Source organism: Brassica napus, chromosome C6 (assembly GCF_020379485.1).
Source record: "Brassica napus cultivar Da-Ae chromosome C6, Da-Ae, whole genome shotgun sequence".
Taxonomy (NCBI): domain Eukaryota; kingdom Viridiplantae; phylum Streptophyta; class Magnoliopsida; order Brassicales; family Brassicaceae; genus Brassica; species Brassica napus.
In genome coordinates, this window is record NC_063449.1 from 41254505 (window position 1) to 41280659 (window position 26155).

At 30.6% G+C, this 26155-nt stretch overlaps 1 protein-coding gene and 1 non-coding gene across 2 annotated transcripts; one reads left to right on the plus strand and one right to left on the minus strand.

Annotated features, from left to right (window-relative positions):
• Window positions 1–16159: 16159 nt before the first annotated feature.
• On the minus strand, window positions 16160–17254 carry LOC125588531. Its single transcript, XM_048759926.1, has 3 exons — window positions 17227–17254; window positions 16786–16931; window positions 16160–16690 (listed from the first exon to the last, which is right to left on the minus strand). The coding sequence occupies exons 1-3, from the start codon at window positions 17252–17254 to the stop codon at window positions 16160–16162; spliced, it is 705 nt and encodes a 234-aa protein (XP_048615883.1).
• An 8532-nt stretch (window positions 17255–25786) lies between these two features.
• On the plus strand, window positions 25787–25858 carry TRNAP-AGG. The gene has a single exon. It is a non-coding gene; the product is annotated as a tRNA-Pro (tRNA).
• The last annotated feature ends 297 nt before the right edge of the window (window positions 25859–26155 follow it).

Consider the following 26155-nt stretch of genomic DNA (forward strand, 5'->3'; position numbering starts at 1 on the left):
TTAGTTGTGTTCTTCTTACTGATCATGGCAATTGCTTCCACGTTTTCTGTCCAGCTTCACATATTTTATTTCAACTCCCACTTCTTAAAAATATACTAAAATAGTTAGATTCAGACAATTTAACATAAACTCTTATTTTTTCTTCTTCTCATGGGATAATATTGAGGTGATGATTGTTTCCATTAGTTTTTGGTTTTAATTTTTGGTTTTTAAATTTTAGTTTTAGATTTTGGTTTTTGGTTTTTAACTTTTAGGTTTTGGTTTTTGGTTTTTAACTTTTAGATTTTGGTTTTTGATTTTCGGCTTTTGGTTTTGGTTTTTAGTTTTTAGATTTTGGTTTTGCTTTATTCTTAGTTTTTTTATAAAATAAGCAATACATTGTTTTAAAATAATATTTTTTTTAAATTACCATTAAAATTTATCAAAATATAGTGGCTGTTAGTTAAAATAAAAACATCACCATGTTTTAAATTATTTTATTTTAAGTGTTATACTTAAATATAATTAATAAAATATCTATAAATTATAAAAATTAAAATATTTTAAAATTTTGAAACTATTTATAAATTTTATTACATAAAATATTTTTTGTTTTTTAGAACTTGAATGGCTATGTTTCAAATTAATATAATATATTGTATTAATAAAATATTGTAAATTTTATAATTTTTAGTTGTTGTTTATTATGTATAATAATATTATTCAATAATTTATTTATAGATATTAAGAATTAATTGGCTACAACTAATACTAAAATTATCTATATTTATTTACATATATGAAACACATAAATTATTTTACATTAATGTTAAATGATAAAAAAAATTGTATGGGAATTTTATCTTTATGAAAATATTATTTACTTAATTATTAATTAATTAAAATATAGTATTTTATACAAAATAAAAAAAAAATCGTTTTTATATTGAAAACTCACAAAAGTTGGTTTTTAGCTTTTTTTCACAAATTGTTTGAAATTTTGAAAAACTAGTTTCCCTAAATTTTAGGAAATTTGTTTTTTAAAAAACTTGATTGGCAAGTGAAATAGTTTTTACAAAAGCAAAAAGCAAAAACAAAAACAAAAACTACAAACAATCAATCTCTGAGTTGTTTCATCCAGTCCTCGAGACTAATATTTAAACTTACATTTTCGCTTTTAAAAACATACAAAATCCTTATCATAAATATGTGTATATATATCAAACTTTAAATTATGTCAAAGTTGGTCCACCCTTCTTCAAAATCAGAGGGTAGATGATCAACCGGCCAGATATTTATGTTGCCACTGAAGTTTCTACATAAACAATAAATGGCATTTTACATGAGAAACAAGATAATGAGACCTTGAACACGATATTATAAAACCCTCGACATGGCTCGCGTATTCTCCCATTCTTGATATTGTCTGCTAATGAGACGTCTAAGCAAAGCTAGGGTCAATGATTTTGGCGAGATCACTATAATCACATATCGGATTTAAATTTGTACTCAAAGAAGAATCCAACAAGCGCTAGGCATTATCTATAGAATATAAGGTATATAAATATTAAATATATATAGTGGTGACATGTAACTTAGTGATTCTATGAGTTAGGTTAATCAAATCTTAGAATCTAATTCATATGAAAACTTTAGCTAAACCTAAAGAAAATCCATTTTGTAAGAATAAGATACCAACCTTCAATAGTACACTTTCTTTGATGTCGTAAGGAAAAGGTAGGGCCCAACTGTAGTCTGTAGACTATACGGGGAATATCGGTACGTTGAGTCTCTTTCTATAAATATACCATATCCCGCCTTGGTCTTCAATTTTTATTTTTATTTTGCTTCTGAAGCATTGCACGAGTAAATTTCAGATCAGACAATTTTATTTCGTTAATGACATTTCAAAAATTTGTAAAATGAGAAACGATGAGCTAGATATATAGTTCACCATTTTTATATATCAGTTTACCATTTTTATTAAAAATAAATAAGCATATACACATATATATATATATATATCATGTCACATTTATTTAGTGAAAATGATTGTACAAATGACATGTGTAAAATCATTTTTCAAATAATGTCTAGGAAACTAGAAGATAGAGACAAACACACGTATATAATATTTTTTCCTTGTTTATTTTCTCTTAAGTAGGGTTGTTGTTTCTTTTCTCAAATAATTTGCTAGCAACATTGTAAAATTTTCAGAAAATGATATAAATTTTTTACCGTTTTACCCAAAAAATAATTCTTCAAAAATCATTTTAAAATAAATGATATTGCAAAGATAATACTCACTCCATTTCATAATATAAGTAGTTTTGGCTAAAAGCGCGAAGATTAAGAAAATTATTATGTTTTTTAAAAGTATTTTATAATAAATAGGTTAGATATAATTTAACCAATAAAAAATAAGTCTATTTAATTTGATTGGTCACACTGTATTCAATAAATATAAAAGTTACTTAGAAATACGAAAACTACTTACATTTTGAAACAAAAAAATTTCTCTAAATCTACTTGCAATATGAAACGGAGGGGAGTACAACATAGCTTGTGTTTAGAAATAAAAATAAGAAAATAATATATTGAGTAGTGGTTAAGGATGTTTTCCTTGGTAAAGGTGGCGAGTTTCATTTGAGTTAAAGAGCATAGTGTTAAGCCTAAATAAATAGGGACTTTGTCAAAAAAGGGCTTAAATAAGTTAATGTTTAAAAATACAATGATGAATTTTAACCCGAAAGGCGTAAGCATACGCCATTGGCATAGTGTAGACAATATATACTTATTTAGCAACCTCTCACGAAAGTACGTGTATGTCGCAGTGTCTTTTTGGGTTTTATTTAACTTTTGGAAACGTGCAATTCTACACTACAAAATTTATTTTATTTATAATTACAGTTTAAAAAGAGTAACAACGATGGCTAGCTTAACTACTAGTATATGTCTTAGCATATGCTTTCAACTTAGGCAACGACGGATTCGGATTCTTACAAGCGGATATATTAAGAATCAGTTATCTTCGAATCGTTAAGAAAAAGGTTGATTTGGAGGTATTTTATGATGTCGATGTATTTCTACTTGAACTAATTCTATGTGTTTGGACAATTTACATGATACTATTCATTATGCAGTGCATGTATTTGTATATAAAGTCTTGGTCGTTTTACCTGCCAAAAATATACCATATAGATGCATATACTTTTAATTAGTATTCTAAATACATGTATGTAACAACTAACATAAAACAATATACTCGAATAGTAAAACAATTCTTGCAATATTAGTTAAATTAGTAATATACAATGAGAAGGTACATGGTTATTATAATCTTAGCTTCAGAAGGTTATAGTGCGACAAAGCTGTGGATCAATAAAGGAAGTTTGATATTATTCTCTTCATGAAAGTATCCCTCCTAATTCAGAATTCTCTTAATTGTACTATATTTTAATGTGGAATCATAATTCGTTTTACGTCTGTTTCAGATAACTCAGAAAAGAGGTATATCCACATGAATTATCTCACTTAGCCTTTTAACAAAGCAACACTTGGCTTAACTAATTGATTTAAAGAATCGCTGTGGTACATTGCTCTTTTTGGAGCTTAGTTGCTTAAATGAATGAAATCCTTTCTTGATAAACCAAAAAAAAAAATCGTCGTGGTACCCTACACACTATGTCATTCAGGATAGATACAACGAAATGAAATTATTTTGTATTAAACATAAAATATATTTATTTTTAAATTGTAACTCAGTAAAAATATATAATCACGACCTGCTTTTCGAATGTATTATATTGTTTATTACCTTTGCTATATCGTCAAATATATTATCTAGTTAACAAATTAGTACAGTGAAACAATATGTTTCGTCAATTTAGGAGGAAAGAAATAATGGATCGTGTTTCTTTCTTCGAATGTTTTTGATTACAAAGACATATGAATAATTGCAACAACAAATTAAAAAGAATCAGTTGATCATAACTTTAATTCCCCTACACATTTTACAATGAACGTATTACGAATCTGAATATATACCTTTGTCATCTTATCTCGTATAATTTATTTAGTTTAGAATACTATATGAGAAGGTAATGCCTTATCTTCTTAGTATAATGCCGAGGATAATTCTATTGTTAACCTTTTTGCACATCTAGTTTCATACTTATATTTTTCTCATAAAAACAAAAAGTATCCACATACTGGCATACATATGCATTTGCCTATAATCATGTTGCTTTTAGGTAATTTAAACTTTGTAATAAAAATCTTTTTTGAAAAGATTTGATACTTAGAACAGGAATTTTAGTTTTTCTGTTAAAATAATTTTCTGATTTTTTTAAATAAGAACTTTATAGTTTGATATTCTTAAAAGAACATTTTATATTTTTATTAATACTGAAAAATTAAAGTTAAAATGTATGGTCAAATTTTTTTCCTAATCTTCTCTAACGCAAACTTTTTTTTTTATCAAATTACAACTATCAAATTTATAAATTAAAAAAAAAGCTTCTAAAGATTGGATTATGCTTGTACCAAACAGAGGACTTTATTAATATTGAGCAAATAACCTAATATTTAACTTAAAAACAAGATGATTGATCAAACTTAGAATTTAGAGTAGAAAAGTAAAAATAAAAGTTATTAATCGTTTTCTTTTAGATCATTTTCAAAAATAAGAACAAAAAAATTTTAGGTAAAAAACTAAAGTTTAGTCTGATATAGTGAAATTAAAGTCATATGTATTATTTTTCTTTGATTTTATATTTAATGTTTCTGTTTATCATACATAATTTAGTATCAATTGTATTTACTTAAATATTTTTTACAGTTTTCCGTTCAAATATTAAATTACTTTTTACTAATATTTTGAGTTTTTCATAAGGTTTTTAAATTTAACTTTATCACTTATCTAAAATAATCTGAGCTCGTTTCCTAACTTCAGCCCATATCTTTTATTTTGATGATATTTTACTGACTTTTCTTTTTTATTTTTAATATAAATTAATACCAGATTTTTCTTCTTTTTTTGAATTGTTTTTTTAATAGGCTTTGGAAACTTAATTTAATGAATTAAATTACTCATAAAGTTTTATGTAAAATTATTCAAAATATTTAAAATTTAATGTAAAAATTATGATAATATGCAGTGATTATAATCTGGATTTCGTAGACTTATCTTCTTTTATATTTCTTAACAAAAGTTCAGAGTTTTTTCGCAGACATGTTCTTTAGTGAACTACATGATTTTATTTTAATTGAACAAACATTCATTATTTATTTCAGTATTTCAGTTACTTATTAATTGGACCAGTGAGAATATTTACATAACTAGTACAAATACTGAATTTTCATAGAAAGATTAATATTGTAATTCATTTGATCTTCAATATTTGATCAGACGAATATTTTCAGCTGAAGTTTTTTTGGGTACACTGTATATCTTTTTCAGATTTAATATTTTTACTTTAAGAAAAGATGTAGCCAGCTCTTTTAGTAGACATTGCCGAAGCGTCAGCGTTTCAAAAAATACAAAAGAAACAATTTTTTTTACGGCATCTGTCATTTAACAGATGATGCTGCGTTCTGGAAAACAACCGCATCCTCCACTTTTTCTGCCGCTGGTTTTTATGGCATCAAAAAGCTCCGCTAATTTCTAGTCGCCGTACTTTTCGCGTCTTAGTCTAGAAACATTAGGGGAAGAATTTATTCACGCTTAAGTGTATTTTCTGAGCAGCTAAACGCTGCGGCAGCGTCTACCTAAAGTGAAAGTAGTGCTTAACAGGGTCCTTCACAATACGTCATTTCATCTTATCTATATCTGCTCTTTTTCCATTTTGATACTTAATTTTTTATACTTAATTTCAGTTTCCGCTAACTAATTCATTAAATTAAGTTTCCTACTTACACATGTATCTATTATGTATCTTGGATCTAAAAACATGAGAAATTTTCAAAAGTTGTGTTATAAAAATTGACATAATAAACGAAAATAAAAGTTGTACCTACACATGAACCTCTGCAGCCTATTTAATTCTTAATACTAAATTTGGATCCGCGCAACCGCGAAGATGTTTGTTTTTTGTTTTATATATATAGATTTTTTTTCCGATCATTAGTGATATATATGTTAACGTTAATCATATACTTAAATGTTTATATAACTATTTCAAATATATTAATTTTATAATTTACTTGTTATAATTAATCGATTGTTTAAAATATATTTATCAATTTTTATTATATATTTATTTATTTTTATTTGAATTTAGCTATTAAAAAAATTAATATATCATGAAAAAACAAATTTAAATTTATTTATATTTAATTTATGTTAAATTTTGACCCGCTCGTCGATGTTGTATTTCCTTTTACCAATATATTTTATGCTTCTTAATTTTAGATAATATATTATTGTATATATAAAAATCTAAGATATGTTAATTTTAGGACAAATATTATATAGTTTGCTAATTTTAAATCGTCATGTCATCATATTATATTTTTGAGAATAAAAATTTTAAACTTATCAATTTAATATACTTTTAATCATATTTAGTTAAATATAATAATCGTATTTTAACATGATGATTATGATTATAGAGTAGATAAAAATATGATAGAATTTTATTTTTTCATTTTATAAACGATAACTTAATATATATTAATGCATAATAATAATTCATTGCTAATTAGGAAATAAGTGAAAATATTTACATAAACTTTTTGAAAACTAAGATATTATTAAAATATTTTTCGAAAGATTTATTATAATTTTAAAATATAATATTAAATATATATTTATATTTAAAATGAAAAGATATCATGATTAACGTAGTTACAAAGATTTTTTACATATATCATATAGTTTGATTATGTTAACCCGTCTTACAAATATATTATATTTCTATTTTTGTACATAAATATTTTATACTTATGAAAATAAAATATATAAATTTATCAATTGAATAAAATTTATCATATTTAGCTCAATATAAGAATTTTCTTTTGATATGATTGATTATGATTACAAAATAGAAAAAAATAGGATATATTTTTTTATTTTTCACTTTATAAACAAAACAGTATATATTAATTTATAAGAATATTTCAAAATTAACTTCGAAATTATTTAAAATATTTAAATATAATTTTTGAAAATTAAGATTTTGTTAAAATAATTTTAAACAGATTTTCTTAGAATTTTTAAATAAATATATTTATATTTAAAATGAAAAGATATCAAAAGATATTATGATTAAAGTAGTTCAAAGATTCTATATATTATTAGCTTAGTAAAATATATTTTAATATTTTTCTAAATAACGGTCCAAATTAACAAATCACACATGGAAGAAGTCATGACTTCTATTTTAATAGATAAGATATTAAATATATATTTATATTTAAAATGAAAAGATATCATGAATAAATTAGTTACAAAGATTTTTTAATATATCATATAGTTTGCTTATGTTAACCCGTCTTACAAACGTATTATATTTCTATTTTTGAACATAAATATATAAATTTGTCAATTGAATAAAATTTATCATATTTAGCTCAATATAATAATTTTTTTTTGATATGATTTACTACACAATTTCCTAGATAATTTTTCCATGCTCATGCACGGGTATAAATATTTCTAAAGTAAATATACTATAATAATTGATTGCTATTTACTTTTAATTTTAAATTAATTTATAATTTATATGCATCATTTACATTAATAATATTATATTACTTTAATTATACATATGATTTTATATATGTTATATCTAATCAGTTTTGTTGTTTTTATAGTTGATTTAGTTATCATTTGGGCAAATTGGATTGCATCTCTAAATTTAACTATAATATTTTTTATTCTAAATTTATTAAATTTTGATTAATTTCTTATTTGCATTTAGGTTGTTGTTGTCGTAGAAATGTAAACATATTTTATGAAGATTATGTATATAACTTATTGTGTTTAAAATAAAATAAAAAATAAACTAAAGCGTCTGATTCCAAAGTACATAAATTAATATAACGATAATATTCTGAAGTCCCATACATATATATACATTTTACAAAAGAACTAAATTGTAACAGTTTGTTAATATTTTATTTTCATTTTTAATATGTTTTTAGTTGTCCTATGATTTATATTTATAAACTAAATTACTATTCTTATAAAATTATATATTCTATCGTAGTTAAATCTATTATTTTAGATATATGTTGGATTAGTCGAGTCACTCATGTTGTGAGTATATAGAGTTACATATATTCTTTCAAATTTAAAATGCAGTATAATTATTTTTTATTATAATTATGTCAAATGAAATCAATTTTATTTATCATTTAAATGTGCATGTATTTTCATAATATTTATCAAATTATATGTTGATGTTTTTTAAAAAATATTAGAAAATAAAGCGATGATCAATAGGAAATTACATGCATAAGTAGCTGATACATTTTTGGAAGCTCATGAACACATATCAATATTTACAATAATTAAAATATTTTATAAATTCTAAATAACTATATGTCTTTGATTTATTGAATGGAAACTGATATTTATTTTAAATAATCTTAAAAATGAAAATTTAGATTTGTTTTGGTATTTTGATTATGGTTATATTAAGTTGTACAAACATAAAAACATAAAATTTAAGTGCAAATTTAATATTAAGAAAACAAATAACTTTAATAATGATAAAATATAATATATCTACCTCATTAAATTATTTTGTAATTATTTGATCAAACGATGTATATTTTTAAAATCTATTTTTAGTTTTTTTAATATCTCTTAAAAATAAACAGTAAACAAAATTGTGATTGTATTTGGAAATAATATTATATAAGTAAATTATAATTTATCGATATTTTTTTTCGTAATTGAAAGATTTTATAGTCAACTAAATATATGAAAAATAAATAACACATTTAAATAATACTAATTATTAACTATTTTTAGTCAATTAAACATATATTAGTTTATGTTACTTAATTATTTTATGTAATCATCTAAGAAAATAGATAGATATATAAAAATATTTTTATTGCTTTGAATTTTTTTGTATTGTTTAAAATTATGTTTTAAAATCAATAGTATTTCTTTTTCTAATATCATGATTATCTGTGTAAATTGTTTTTAATGAAATCACATTATATACAAATTTATATTTTTCATCTAAGAAAATATAGATATATAGAAAGTATTTTATTACTTCAAAAGTATATTTTATGTTATTTAAAAATATTTTTTAAATGTAATATTATTATTTTGTGAACTTTTTATTTTTTATGAAATCATTTTATATACACATATATATATATTTTTTTCAATTCTTTATTTTAACTTTATAAAAACATTTCTTTTTTACTATATGTATATGTGTTTTTGGTAAATTTTAAAAAGGAAACTAAATAAAAAATAAAAAATAGTATTTTAAATGTAATAATTTAATTCATTAAAAGTATTAGTGTAATCAACCATCGTGAGAATTAATGTGAGAGCAACACATAAGAAACTGACTTCTCAAATAATATTATAGATATTTTGGTAAAATTCGATATAATTTAATATATATCATTTTAATTTAATTTTTAAAAATTAAATACACTCACTTATAAAATACTACAACAGATCATTAAACCGAAATAACCACACCATCGTTGACAAAAAATAGAAAGATGTACCACACAATCAAATAATATTCCATGGGAATATGCTCTCTCCAGACATATGCGTAATATATTATTCTTTTTCAGATATGTAAAAAAGGTTATGATTCAACGTTGGAGAAAAGAGATAGTAAAAAGCAGCTGAAAACTAGTGATAAAATTATAGAAGACTAAAGTTACTTTTAATCCACAACTTGGTAGTGGATTTTAGAGATTAAAAGGTGTTTCCCAAACCTTATAACTATTGTTTTATTTATTTTTGTACCTGGAACCTTATAACTATTTAACTTTTTGCATATTTTATAAAACTAAGTAATTATTACACAAGGTGTATTTAAATAAATCGATTTTTACCTTGTTCCTTGTTTTGTTATGTCCCTTTCATGAATTCCATTATCAAACAAAAATGTATTTTGATTAGAATAAGACTATTTTTGGTGTAAGTGCTAACAGTGCAATATAGGGCTGGGCAAATAAACCGAATCTGACTATTCGAACCGAATCTGATCCGATAAAAATAAATTCGAACCGATCCAAACCCGATATAAATACCGAATAAATCTTGTTTTATGATATTTCAGGTTATGGATATTATCTGAACCGAACTCGAACCTAAATGGATATCCGATAGAACCCGAAACATTTCAAATCCCAAAAAATACTTGTACCAAACATGATATCGATTCCTAATACGTATTTAAAATACACTAAGATATTATTGAACATCTAAAATAATTATATATTACATGAAGGTTGATGGTTGAAGGTGACGGTTGAGGCTTGAATTTTTTAGACTTTTGTTTTGTTTTCATTGAATAATTTTTTTCATGAGGAGAACTTGGTTTTTCATTTTATGCTTTTATTTATTTGGTTTTCTTTATCAATAACTATGTTTACCTTTCGTTTGGTTTTGATTGATTATGTTTGATATTTTTTTCTTATTTATGAATCGATTTTACTTATGTTTTGGTTACAAAATAGGTATAAATCAAGTACTTTAAAACCGAAAACCCGATTTTACTTATGTTTTGGTTACAAAGTTGGTATAAATCAAGTACTTTAAAACCGAAGAACCCATTGGGACCCGAACCCGAAAGTACATCGGGTTGTAGCGGTTCTTTGAAGATTTACTAACCCCGATCCGAATCCGATAGAACCTGAACCGGTCCCGAACTGAATTTTTATATAACCCGAATGGGTTGATTTTGATAAACCCGGAAAACAAAAATCCGATTGGACAAAACCAAAACCCGATTGAGACTCCGAACGCCCATACCTAGTGCAATAAGACTTTAAATCTCGCAATATATATATATATAACATTAACAACATATTATCAGTTTAAAATAAAAATAGTAAAATTATTAAATTAGTTTAGAACTAGAAAGCTACAAAAATTATTCATTTCGATATTCTGTTTTTGCATCATTGCAGTTCTTGATTTTGTGTCGTTACTTGTTTTGTTTACCTTTTATTTTAATAGTTATAGCTCAAGTTCACTGGACCTATAAGATAACAAATATTCAAAAAATTGAATTGGCCCAATGGAAAATTAAACTCTCGCCTTTCTATTTTGAAGTTACATGCACTTCTAATTCAGTACACTTTACTCCCTGTTCGGGAACGCGTTAGGCGCTAGTCGGGCGGTCGGGTTAGACCTAGCGCCTAAAGAAAAAATCGGAGATTAATCAGAAATTATGCGAAGCGGAATTTTTAGATGGTTTACTATGCGAAGCGGAATTTTTAGATGGTTTACTACGTTATAAAACATGTTAATCTTTAATTGTGTATAACATTAATACATTTTCATATTTAAAATTGTATAAAACACACAAATAGAATATATAAACTTAATATAGTGTAATTTTCATCAAAATTATGAATATAAATGATATTTATAAAATTTTAGATCAAATAAACAAATAGAAATATTATTTAAAAAAATAATAATAATAAAATAATAAATAAAGAAAATAATAAAAATAGATTAGGCGGCCGCCTAGGCGGCTAGGCGGTCATTTAGGCGGTCTAGGCGGAAAAAAATCGGATATCCAATTTTTTAAACCGATTTGGCATAAATCGGGGCGGAAGAGTGACGCGTAGCGCCTAGGCAGCCGATTTTTAGAACAGAGACTTTAGTTATGAATAAAGAAAAATTTCCAAAAATACCAACTGCTTACCATTTTTCAGGTTTACACTAACTAATTTTACCCTCACTTTTAATGAAAGATAAAAAACATTTATTACCATAGAGTTAACTAATCTAAACTTAGAGTTTAGAGTCGAGGGGTGGTTTAGGATATTTGGAATGTAAAATTTAGGATTCTAATAAATATATAAATAAATACTTAAAAAAAATAGAAATAGTTTCAAAAAGAAATTTTGAAAAAAAGATTCAAAAAAATAATTTATAAAAAAAATCGAGTTTGAAAATGTATAATCCAAAAATATAAAAAAATTATTTTTTTTTAATTTTTTTTTGATTTATTTAAATAATTATTTATTATATATATATAAATAACAATGGTATAAGAGTTTTTTTCCACTTACCGAAGACTATATTTTTGAAATTTTCTCTTTAGCTGTGGTAAACATGAATAATAATACAAAAAAGTGGTAAACATGAAAATTTCTCATGAATAAATACACTACTATCGTTCCAAATCCTAAAAACTATAATGACTACATAAACTAGTGGAAAATAGTGGAAACACTGTGACATAATGGTTTAAATTTAAAATTTAAACTAAAAAATGCTGAAATACTCACTCCGTAAAAAAATATTCCAGATACGCCTCTTTTTTATTTTATTTTTAATTCGAAATCTATATAGAAGACTAAAATCCTTAAAGCATCTATCATCTATCTATTTACAAGCACTACTATTTCTACTTTAAACCTATTTTTTCACTATATCACAGATCTAAACTTACGCCTCTATCATTTTCTCTCTATTTCTTTTCTCAGATATATGTTCTCTTTCTGCAAAATCTCTTATGCATTTTTTTATTATAAATTTTTCATTCTTTGATTTTTCCACCTTTTGCAAAATCTCTTCTTCTCTTCTTCTTCAAAATCTGTTCTCTTTTTTTTCTCCTTTTTAGATCTGTTTTTTTCTTCGAATTTTGTTCTCCTTTGTTTCTGATCCTTTTCATATCTTCTTCTTCTTCTTCTTCTTCTTCTTTTCTCCTCTCTATTTCTTCCTTTTCTGTTCGATTTCTTCTTTTTTTTTTGATTATCTGTCAATTTCTTTGTCTTCTTATTTAATTTTCTCCATCTTTTGCTTCAGATATATTATGTTACATGAATATATGAAAAGTACAACTTCAACCCAGAAACAAAGTTTACTAATTGTACAATCGTTCAAGTACAACTTTGTAAAACTGTAGAATTTGGTTAAACTAAGTACAAAGTGTTACCAAGTTGTACCTCGACAATGGTACAATTTAATAAAACTTTGTATCTAGTTAAACCAAATTGTATGATCGTTCAAGCACAACTTGGTAAAACTGTAGAACTTCTAAACCGTAAAACTCCGTAAAACTATAAAACTTGTTACAACTTTAGAACTTGGTAAAACTGTAAAACTTGGTAAAACTTCACAACATTATTGAGATCTAAAATTTTGAAATATGAAATTTGATTTAGGGGGAGGGGAAACAAAAAAGGTAAAATTGGAATTCTATTATTTCATTAAGAGTACGAAAGTATGTAGATTCATTAAGAGTACGAGAGATTACTTTTTTCCATTAAGAGTAAATGAGACTTTTGTCCTTAAAATTTTCTATATTAGGTTGAAAATTTGACTTCTAAAATATTCAGTTTCTTAGTAATTATAGAATGCAAAGTTTATTGAAATTTTCAGAATGATGTAAACAAAACTGTTCGTTATGATTGTGTGTATTGAAGAGAGCATGTAATCGAGGATGTCGTACATATAGAATTTTTTGTTGACTAGAATGTTACGACGAGAGCTATATCGTAGAATCGCTGTCTGTGAAATTGTCCATCAATATTAGTTATGTTGCATGTAGTTGATTATCATATATAATATAAATAGAGATTATATGATTATATAATTGACAATTTAACTAGTGTTAAAAAATTAATGAAAAATAAAAACTTATTTTGTATTAACTATTTCATTTATATAAATTTATTCATCATTTTAATTCACTATGATTAATTTTGTATTTAATATTTTGAATAGTATACCAAATGTTTTATACGAAAAAAGTTTATATGCAAGACTTTTTATTAGAGTGTCCTTTGTGTGAAACTCCGTAACAATCTTCATTTATTCGGTGTGGCTCCTCCTCCTCAGTCTTTTTTTTGTTTGTCCAGCGTGAGATCTTACTGTGGTGGTGCTGGGTCCGTGCATGGTTTAGGGTTAGTGTCCCCGGTTGTTTGCTAGTTGTGTTGATATTTCTACACATGTTGATGTTCTATTATATATTGGTGATATTCCATGTAAGTGCATGCAGTTTTGGGGTGGTTGGATCATGGGCTCATCAACTCTTTCTTTCTCCGGTGGCAACACGTTTGGTCATCACCGGTCTAAACATTGCAGGTTTTTTGTATAACCCTGATCCAAAATAAATAAAAATTTCATATAGAGAAAATTTTAGAAAAATATACACATAATCGAAAAATATTTATACATTCCATGGGCCCTAGTCACTCGCTTATGTAGCTTACGCTACGGACCGGTGGTGCGGCGTTTGCTGCGGGTAATTCTTTGTGTATCGTCTACGAGTCTTCGGCCTTGGTGTTGCTTGTTAAATTCATGTATTGAGTTTTTTTATTTAAAACCAATTGACGATAAATAAAATATTTATAACTTTTTTATATATTAGTGTTGGTCTCTTTAAATTTTTAATGTAAGATCTCAACATGCTTTTTCGAGATCATGATTATTATCGGCCCATTTCAAACTAGATCCCACTTTAGGATTGACAATAAACCTTCTTGATCCACTTTACTTGGGTCAACAAAAGAAGTTCTGATAATATATTACATTCAGACTTATCGTATACTTCCAACTTAAAATCAATTGGTCCGTTTAAATTTTTGTGGGATAAGTCTCGTATGTTGCTTCTAGTTTATGTGTTGTATCGACCTTGTGGCTTTCTGTGTTTTCCTTTGCTAGTCTGAATAAATGACACGACAACGTGGTTGTTTGGTGTCAGGCCAAGCTCTTTACATTTGTCTTTGGGGGGTGAGTCAGATATGCATTCGACCCGAATTGATTTTGAGTAGGGCTTTCACCGAAAGGAAGTTTTCGACCAATCCGATTTATGTATAGTTCGATTTTTTGCTGAACCGAATGTTACGGTCACAGTTGATTTGCCGGACGCTGTAATTTTTGTCGAATCTACCTATCGACGACATCATCAGTTTCTTGGCTCTTCCTCTACCGCCAATGCAAACCTCGTTTGGATGATGTGCAGGTTGGAGCTTGTTTTTTTACTTACAGGACCAAACAATTAGATTTCAAAAAAAATGTAGGAGTCAAGGTTTCCGGGGTTTTGAGGATGATCATGTTTCTCTGCAGTTCGTGATAACTGATATGCTTTCCCATTCGTTTCCGATCTACCAAAGCCGTAGCACGCTTTAATGGTTTCGTTCCTTTGCTGGATTTTAGTTCATCGCCTTTTCGGTCACATGTTGTAGTGGTTTAATTTTGTAATAAATGTTAAGGCAATTCTCATAAATAATCTTTTTAACTTTTTGTTATCAAAATAGCCTTAAAAATAACCAAAATAGTCTTTTTTGAAATTTTTAATTTTTAAAATTTGAAACTCCATCCTCAAAACTTCACTCTTTAATTGTAAACCTTAAATCTAGTTTAGTTAACTGTATGGTATAAATGTATATTTACTTTTTAATAAAAAAAATTTTGGTTATTATTTATTATTATTTTTTTTTTGGAACACGGTCATTTTTTTCTTTGAAAACTATTTTTATGAAAATAAACTAAAAATGTTATTTAAAAAATTTCTCTAAATGTTATTTAGTCGTATTTCTTACCTTTCGGTTGGAATTACTTTTGTATTTTTTTGTCAAAAATTAAAATAGTATAAGATTTATCATTTTACAAAAATAGTTATAACAATATAAAAAACATTTGTTTTTTTTTTGAACACAACATAACTTATATTAAAAACCCAACACCCAACTATGGTGTGGACGAGAAGGTAGCATTACAAAGAGCAGCCTTAGCAAGCTGGTCTGCAGGGGAATTGAAACGTCTTTCAATAAACTTAAATGAAACAGCAGCGAAATTAAAAGATAGAAAGTCGATATCCTGGATGATCCCGAAGAGTTCAGCCGGAGGAGGTCTCGAGGTGATTGCTACTAGGAGCGATCTGCGATCTGTTTTGAAACATATGCTATTGTAGCCACGTGATAGGGCTTTGTTGATTGTCCAGCGTAGTGCTAGAGCTTTGGCGGTAAGAGGTGATGAGACATGTCGTTCCACGCACGATTCCTAGTGTATGATCTGTCCTTCCTTGTTGAAGAAGATACATCCATAAGCTGCAGTATTAGTTTCTTTTTTCCAAGCAGCATCAGAGAAACCAAGAGTTAGAACATCCTGATCGGGTATGTTCAACGTCTTGTGTCGCGGTTCTGGTGGTGGTGAGGTAACACTTTGTGCTGAGTTCCATTCTCGGGCATTCCAGATAGCCTTAGAAACTGACTCCTCAGGTGATATCTTCCTATCCTCAAAAATCAGTTTGTTTCTAGCTGTCCATAAGCTCCAGCAGACCCATGGGAATATATCTGATAAAATTCCCAGGGGAGGGAGGCAGACTGAGCTTTTGCAGTGTTTCAATGCATCAGAAAATGCTGTAATGTCCGTAAAGTTGTCGGGGTCGAAGTGCGGTGAGAACAGAGAGGATGCCCACACTTTCTTGGCGTAGTCGCAGTGGAGGAATAGATGAGGAACTGTCTCTAGCATACCACAACGTGGACACGAGGTGTTATGGAGCATGCCTCGGAGTTGCAAGTTAGCTCCTACCTAACTAGGATAAACTCGGTCACGTTTTCATGTTCCAATTGAACTAGTGCTCCTTGTGTGATTTTCCATAGGAAGACCTGTAGTTTTGGCGATACCCGCCCAGTCCAAAGCAGAGCTTTCCAGTTGATCCTAGACTGTGGAGTGTGTCTCTGGTTCTCTAGTTCCGCTGCAGCAAAATACCCAGAACGCGTGGAGTAGATTCCACTCCAAGCACCTAACCATACAACCCCGTCTTTGCCTCCTGTTATAACAATATAAAAAACATTTGTTTAAAATAATAAAAGAAGTGTTATGCGTGGGACATACTGTTGTAACTTGCAAGACCATGATTAATCCGGGGTTCTTAGAGTGGGGGTTCTTAGTGGAAGTTAAGAAACAGTTTCTTAACTTCCGCTAAGAACCTCATCCTAAGAACCCCGGTTAATCATGCTCTAACCAATCATAACTACAAAATAATGGAAGAAAGGATAGTCAACAACCAAAAGAAAACAAATCGCGGACGAGAAGGTCTGGTTTATCACACTGAGACGACAGACCGAGAAATATGTAGACAGAAAGTGCCATGCCGAAAGTCGCCGTTATGGTATTCCTCGTCAAGTGAAACTCGGTGTTGTTGGGTCTCTCTCTCTCTCTCTCTCTCTCCCACTACAAGAAAACACACCAAATTCCGACGGAGGTTCCGACGGACACCAAGGTCGTCGGATATTTGTGACGGAATACTGACAAATTTCCGACCAAATCCAAAAAAAACTAAGTCGTCGGAATTCCGTCGGCCATTTCAGACGGAATTCCGACGAAATAGGGTTCGTCGGAATTTTTCGACGACTTTTCGACGACATTCCGATAAAAAATGTAACCGTTGTAGTCGTCGGAATTCCGTCGGAAAATACCGACGAATTTCCGACGACATTCCGATTTGCAGGAATGTCGTCGGAATTCCGTCGGTATTATCCGACGGAATTCCGACGAACCATGTGACTGTTGCCGACAAATATATATGACCGTTGTATAGCCGTTTGAGATTGGACAATACCGACGGAATTCCGACGGACTGCTTTACATCCGTCGGAATTCCGTCGGAAAGTCGTCGGAGGTCCGTAAGCAATTTCCTATAAATACAACCCCTCCTCATTCAAATCATTCACACTTCATTCTCTCTTCATTCTCTTTAGTCATAACAATTCCGTGAAAATCATGTCTTCAGAAGTTTATTATCGTTCGTGGATAGATAAACCTCATTTGGATCCGAACACCAATTTGCTTACGGAAGAATACGTTCAAGGGATTGGAGAATTCATGAGGCTTGTTCAACAGCAACCGGATGCAAAAAGTGGTATGTTAAGATGTCCCTGCTCTTCTTGCAATAATAATAAGGTTATAAAAGAATTTGATGTTTGGACTCATTTGTATATGAAAGGGTTTTCACGTAATTATAAAGTTTGGTACCTTCATGGGGAAACTGGTTATGAATATGGTAGTACTAGCGAACCTCAGCCTGTTAGTGAACCTCAGCCTGATATTAGGTTAGAAGAATCTAGAACGGATATAGATTATGGTGTAGGTACTGAGCAGATGGTACATGATCATTATAGAGGGGAAGAACCAAACCCCGAGTCTAGGAGATTTTTTGACATGTTGGATGCAGGAAAACAACCTTTGTATCAAAATTGTAGAGATGGTCATTCAGTCTTATCATCTGCAACTAGATTAATGGGTATTAAGACAGACTATAATTTGGCTGAAGAATGTATGGATGCGATTACTGATTTTGTCAAAGGTATTCTACCTGAGGATAACCTTGCACCGGGTTCATACTACGAGGTTCAGAAACTTGTTGCAGGTCTTCAACTACCGTATGAAGTGATAGATGTATGTATTGACAACTGCATGATCTACTGGAGAGCGGATGAGACACGGAATGTATGCAAATTTTGTGGGAAACCTCGTTATCAGGAGACGAGGGGAAGAGTTCCGATCCCATTCAAAAGAATGTGGTATTTGCCTTTGACGGAAAGATTGAAGAGGTTGTATCAGTGTGAGCGCACAGCAAAAGCAATGAGATGGCATGCAGAGCATTCCACAAATGGTGAGATTAGACATCCTTCAGATGCAAAGGCTTGGAAACATTTCCAGTCAACATATCCAGAATTTGCGGAAGAGAGAAGAAATGTTTATCTTGGATTATCTACTGATGGTTTCAGCCCATTTGGAAAGCATGGAAGGCAGTATTCTCTATGGCCAGTTATTGTGACACCGTACAACTTACGGCCGAGCTTGTGCATGCGACGAGAGTTTTTGTTTCTCTCAATTCTCGTCCCCGGGCCAGATCATCCTAAAAGATCACTAGATGTGTTTCTTCAACCACTAATATATGAGTTGCAACAACTATGGGCGCATGGTTTTGAGACATACGATGTTTCGCGCAAAGAAAACTTTCAGATGCGGGCAGTACTTATGTGGACAATAAGTGACTTTCCAGCATATGGTATGTTATCTGGATGGACAACACATGGGAAGCTATCATGTCCATATTGTCAAGATGACACAGATGCTTTCCAACTAAAGAACGGAAGGAAAACGTGTTGGTTTGACTGTCACAGACGATTTCTACCACCTGATCATCCATACCGCAGGAGTAAGACTTCGTTTACGAAGAACAAGCAGGTGTTTGATGGTCCACCTGAGGAAGTTAGTGGGAAAGATTTGTTGAAGCAGTTTAGGTATTTTGATGCAGAAAGGACGCCAGATGTAGGTGGACATGAAAACATTCGAGTCAATGCGGTTGGAGAGCTACATAACTGGCACAAAAAGAGTATTTTCTGGGATCTGCCATATTGGGAGAGTCATCTATTGCGACATAATTTAGATGTCATGCATATTGAGAAGAACTTCTTCGATAATCTGATGAACACAGTCCTTAACATCCAAGGTAAAACGAAGGATAATTTGAAGTCAAGGTTGGATTTAGTCGATATTTGTGATCGTTCTGAACTTCACGTTGATGAGAACGGTACGGCCCCTTTTCCCATTTATCGGCTAGATGGTGCTAGAAAAGAAGAGTTCTTTGATTGGATTACAGATAAAGTGAAATTTCCTGACGGATATGCATCAAATTTGGGGAACTGCGTTGATAGAAGCGAAGGAAAGTTTACTGGCTTGAAGAGTCATGATTGTCATGTAATTATGCAGCGCCTCCTTCCGTTTGCTTTTTCAGCATTATTGCCACGTAATGTTCATGAAGCAATTGCAGGTATATTATATTTTTACAATTTAATTTATTTTTATATTTAACAATTATGCTTATAAAAACTTAATACTTACGAAAATTATGTCTTTTATCTATGTAGGGATTAGTGTTTTTTTCCGCGACTTATGCAGCAGAGTAGTGACTGAAGAGGGTATTAATAATTTGAAGACAAACGCACCAGTCAGCATGTGCAACCTTGAGAAGATATTTCCTCCATCATTCTTTGATGTAATGGAACATCTTGCTATTCATCTCGCAAGAGAATTGGAACTTGGTGGTCCTGTGCAGTACAGATGGATGTATATTTTTGAGCGTTATATGCATCATCTGAAGAAGATGGTCAAAAATCAAAGCAGGGTGGAAGGATCTATAGTGGCACAGGTGATCAATGAAGAAACTGCAATCTTTGCTGAAAATTATTTTCCACCAGAAGTGCAAACAAAACACCGAAGACCTGCTCGGCATGATGATAGAGGGGAGAGAGCAACATATCATGTTACTGTCCCAAGCATGTTCAAGGAAATAGGACGACTTAGTGGAAAATTCACGAAGCGGAGACTTACGGACACTGAGCACGCTCATTTGCAAACATATTTGCTCACCAACTGTGAAGATGTTCTACAATATGAGAGGTAAAAATATTTATTCATTTATTGTTAGATTAATATTCAATAAATTTATTTCATATTGATAATATTTTTGTATATAGTGTATATATGGCGGAGTTGCGTATGACTCACAGGCATGCAACAGAAGATGAGCTTCGACAACTTAGAGATAACGGATTTGCTGCGTGGCTTCGTAGTTATGTGAGTCATATATCATATTACCCTATGCAAATGATTAGTTTAAATTTAATATATATAAACTAATTAATTTTGCAATCATATATGTTTTTTTTTATAGGTGAATGATGGTTTGGCCAGAGGTCTTGTGTTCGATGATTGGATACGCGAATTTGTGCAGGGACCAAACTATGTCGTCAAATCATATCCTAAATTTTGTACGCGAGGATATGCATTCACAAGGAAAGGTCATTCTAAGACAACATATGATGCTGGTGTTTCATCTTCTTCTGGTGACGATGTCTACTACGGCAACATAAAAGAAATATTGGAAATCCAATTTCCTGGAATGGTTGGATTGCGTTGTGTAGTATTCTATTGTGATTGGTATGACACCACCCCAGATAGAGGAGTGAAGATTGATGCGTTTGGTGTTACATCAGTCCATTCGCGGCGGAAACTTCAATATTATGATCCCTTCATTCTTGGTTCGCAAGCTGATCAGGTATGTCAATCTATTCATAATTTTTTACCAATATAATTAATTAATGTTATATATTGAACTAATACTTGTATAATTGATATGTATAGGTGTGCTACATCAGTTACCCTCGGGTGACGTACAGAGACGATCCATGGGTTACTGTAACGCAAATCAACCCAAGAGGACGAGTGGATGGAACTTCTGATGATGATGAACCATTGCAACCAGAGTCTACCAGCAACGCCCAGGCAGTTGAAGATTTGGAAAATGTTCAACTCGTTGAGAATTTGACTGTGTTTGGACATGATGCTGTCGTACATTCAGAGCCGGAAGCCGAGGTTGGGGAGTTTGATGAAGATTCAGAAGATTCTGATTAGTTTTTTTTTTTTTTTTTTAATGGTCCGTCGGAAATCCCTCGCAATATACCGACGACATAGCGACGACAACGGGTTTCATTGAAAATTGGAAAGGTCGTCGGTATTTCGTCGGAAAATACCGACGACATTCTGACGAACTGGACAAGTTCGTCGGAATGTCGTCGGTATTTTCCGACGAAATACCGACGACATGTTTTTCTATAAAGTTTCAATCATAAAAATCTATAAATTTAGATGCCAAAACTATGAAAATAACACATAATAAGTGTTTAGTATAGTATTAGATCGCAACCGTTCAAATATAACAACTCATTAAAATATTTATGTATGCATATCATTGTTTTCATAACATCTCATCTTAACATTATATACTTATACAATCATATTTATATAAGCTTACACTACAAAAAATGTTGTTGTGTAAAATCGTGTTATAAAACATTTTTATTGTTAAATCTTTATGCAAATACTATATATATTATCAAAGATTGGGATTTTGCATTTAGAAACTTGAAATGAACACCCTAAACACTAAGTCGTCGGAATTCCGTCGGAATATACCGACGGAATGTGTCCGTCGGAAAATACTGACGGACACGTTCCGTCGGAATTTCAATTAGCCCGGGAGAACCAAACCGCTTGAAAATTTTCGCGAATCGGCATTTGGTATATTTTAATTATACCGACGGAATACCGACGAACCCGTGTCCGTCGGAATCCTCGGAAATAAAAACCCTTCTCCTTCCTTCTTCGTTATCTCCGCGGCCTCTCTCTCTCACAAACACTCCGGCGATTTCTCCCCCTCTCCGGCGATTCCGGCCTTTCTCCACCTCTCTTCACCGGCGAATCCTCTCCTCACCCTCATATCTCTTCCCCAAACCCCAAATCATGTAAGAATCATCCCAAACCTTTTTTTTAATCAATTGTTTAGGGTTTTGGAAGTTGATCTCGGATTTTAGGTTGTTTGATTGAAAATTTTAGGATTGAATGGATAGTTTAGGATATATAAGTTAGGATTGTTGTTTGGATTGTTGTTTTAGTTTTTTTTGGAACATTTTTTTATTTTTAAAAACGTTTTTTGATTTTAAAAAACGTTTTTTGATTTTTTAAAACGTTTTTTTTTTGATTTTTAAAAACGTTTTTTGATTTTTAAAAACGTTTTTTGATTTTTTAAAACGTTTTTAAAATTTTTTAAAATTTTTTAACAACATTTTTCTATATTTATAATTTTTTATAATTTTGTATACATATATATATATATATATATATATATATGTAAATCATGTATAATAAAAATTTATAATTTTTTTTAATTTTTTAAGTTTCCACTAATAAACTATGTATAATAAAACATTTTTTTAAAAAAATATAAATATTTAACAACATTTTTCTTCATTTATAAATTTTTAACAACATTTTTCATATTTATAAATTTTTTATAATTTTGTATACATATATATATATATCTAAATCATGTATAAAAATTTTAAAATTTTTTATAATTTTTTTTAAGTTTCCACTAATAAACTATGTATAATAAAACGTTTTTTTAAAAAAATATAAATATTTAACAACATTTTTCTTCATTTATAAATTTTTAACAACATTTTTCTATATTTATAAAATTTTTATAATTTTGTATACATATATATATATATAAAAGGTTTAATAGTTTTTTTTAAAACGTTTATAAAACCTTTTGTAAATATATAAATGAAAATATGTTTGATGGGTTAATTTTTTTTTTTTAGGGCCGAGGATGAAGCCCGCCCCGCAGCCCGTCTTCGACGTAGTTCGGTGAGCGGTTCCCGTGCATCGGTATCGTCTCATGACTCGGTTCCCGCATATATTCCCGCTCCAGCTCCCTCTGCCCCTCACGCTGCCCCTCACGCTGCCCCTCACGCTGCTGCTCAACAGGATCCGGGGGTCATGCCGGTTCATCTATTGGTTCAACAACCAGGTCGAGAGCATCTCCCGTTTCTCCAACCCAACCCACGACGAGGCCATAGCACTTGGTTAGTATTTTTTTTATTTGTACCGTTATATTTTTTCCTTTAATTAACTTGCTAACTTGTATTTTTTTTAAAGGTTCACCAAGTCGAAAAATGGCATTAGCCGGAGCATCAACCAGATGATGTACTCCATGCTCCGTTTTGGATATCCAAAGTGGAGTGTGATCCCTTCCGACGAACGAGAGTTGTGGTTTCGTCAGTTTGCGGTATAGTAACTCTTCATTTTTTTAAAGTTTTTACATTTTTTTACATATATTTACTTATTAAATTGTGTTTGTTTTGTAGCAAGAGTTCAACTGGCACTCCGATCTTACGGAAACAGTCCGTAAGATATTCAACGAAAAGGCCATGGACTCTTACACAAAGCAGATAAACGCGTGGAAGACAGTTTGGCAGAAGAACAAGAAGCCACGGTTCATCAACGGGACGGTGTGGGAGCAGTTGATAGCTCATTGGGAGAAGGAAGACACTGCAGAGACGTCTTCTAGGAACTCCAAGAACCGGAAGAGCGATCGTGGCGGGAAAGGTATGTATGTGCACAACCTCGGCGCTTGCTCCATGTCTACTAAGGAGGATGAACTTGTAAGTTTTTTATTATTATTTATCTTTATATTTTTTAAATAAATATTTTATATATTTCTTGGCTAATAATGGCGGTTTTTTTAGATCGAAGCAAATGACGGTAATCCCGTTGATCGTCTCCAACTCATTAAGGTGGCTCACACTAACAAGACGACGGGTCAAATTCAGGACCCCGTGATCAAAGGTGTAGTTGATTTGGTGGAAGCTAAGATAGTTTCTCAATCTCAGCCTCTCTCTGATGACGGCGACTCCACGGGAGCTTCAACCAACCTGTCTCTATTGCAAATAAATGAGATGGTTGAAAAGGTAATTTTTTTTATTAATATATTTTTTTTATAATGTCGATTACTTACTTGTCCCTATTTACTTACTTTAAATATTTTTGTAGGCGGTTCCTAAAAGGAAAGGAGGCCGTTTAGTTGGGTTGGCCCGTCGTGCTTCTTCGTATCCGGCATCTTCTTCGCAAGCTCCGTATGCCGATCCCATGATTCTCGAGGAGCTACATGACAAAGATGAACGGATTGGGGCATTGGAGGAGCAGAACACCACTATCCTTTCGGAGAATGCCACTATCCGTTCGGAGAATGCCACTATCCTTGCTGAGTTGGCATCCCAGAAGAAGTTCAACACCGAGATTATGCAGAAGCTAGATCGTTTGATGTCTTCGAGTTCATCTTAGTTTATTTCGGCTTTTTAAAACTTTCGGAATGTTTTTTTTTTCTATTTCGGTTTGTATGAATTTTAAACTTTATGAATGTTTTTTTCCTATTTCGGTTTTTATGAATTTAAATTTTATAATATTATTAGTTTTAAATTTCTGATTTTTTAAATTTATTAATATCAAAAAATATATAAAAATGCAAAATTGATTTGTAAAAAAAAAAGGGTATATACCGACGGACAATGGTCGTCGGAACATACCGACGGACATATATCCGTCGGAATTTACCGACAAACCACATTTCCGTCGGAATATACCGACGAACGTGGTCCGTCGGTAATTTCCGACGAACGTGGTCCGTCGGTAATTTCCGACGCCCAAAGTTCGTCGGAATAAACCGAGGAACACTCTACGTCGGAATTGTCCGACGAACGTTCTTCGTCGGTACGTAGTTTTCCGATGAACTCTAGTCTTGTGTATCCGCATCGTAATATCGTCGGAAGTTCGTCAGAATGACGTTTCTCGGTATTCGTCAGAAAGTCGTCGGAAGTTCTGACGAAATTCCGACGAATTTTTTTTTTCCGACGAAACGATACCGACGGACGGGTTCGTCGGAAATTCGTCGGAATCGGTCTATTCCGACGAATTTCCGACGATTTCGGCCATCAGAATCCCCCTGTTTTCTTGTAGTGTCCTAAATTCTAGTCACTGCGAAATTCCAGCTAATCTTTAATTTTTTGAGCAGGCGAGAGCTTCGAAGGATGCGCAGCTAGAAAAGTGATGGAGGCAACGGGACTATAGATAGAGAAGATGAAGCTCTTGACTGTCACAAACAACGTCAGGCCCAGAGAGTGCGAAGGGTACGTACGATTGGTTGTGACTCTTCCCGACGCCTTTGTTCTTGTCTCTTAATCCTTTTATGCCTGTGGGTACCAAATACTTACGAAAGGGCATTTGGTCTAGTGGTATGATTCTCGTTTAGGGTGCGAGAGGTCCCGAGTTCAATTCTCGGAATGCCCCTTTCTTTTTCATTTTTAATATTTTTTTGTTGGTCTCTGTTTTCCTTACCAGGGCTTATTTCTAATCATCCAGAGGAAAAGGGACTGCTATGCTACATAAACATGTTTCAACTACGTATTGTGGGCTTTATTGTTCTCTAATGCTTGATTCCACTATACATTCAAACTCTTAAAGACGATTGATGTCTATTTATTAAGTATATATATCTTCTTAAGAGAGAGACAAATTTCACAGTACAAGTGTGTTTGTTACACATTTATTATAGTATATCTTAACAACTTTTAGCACGTGTTAACT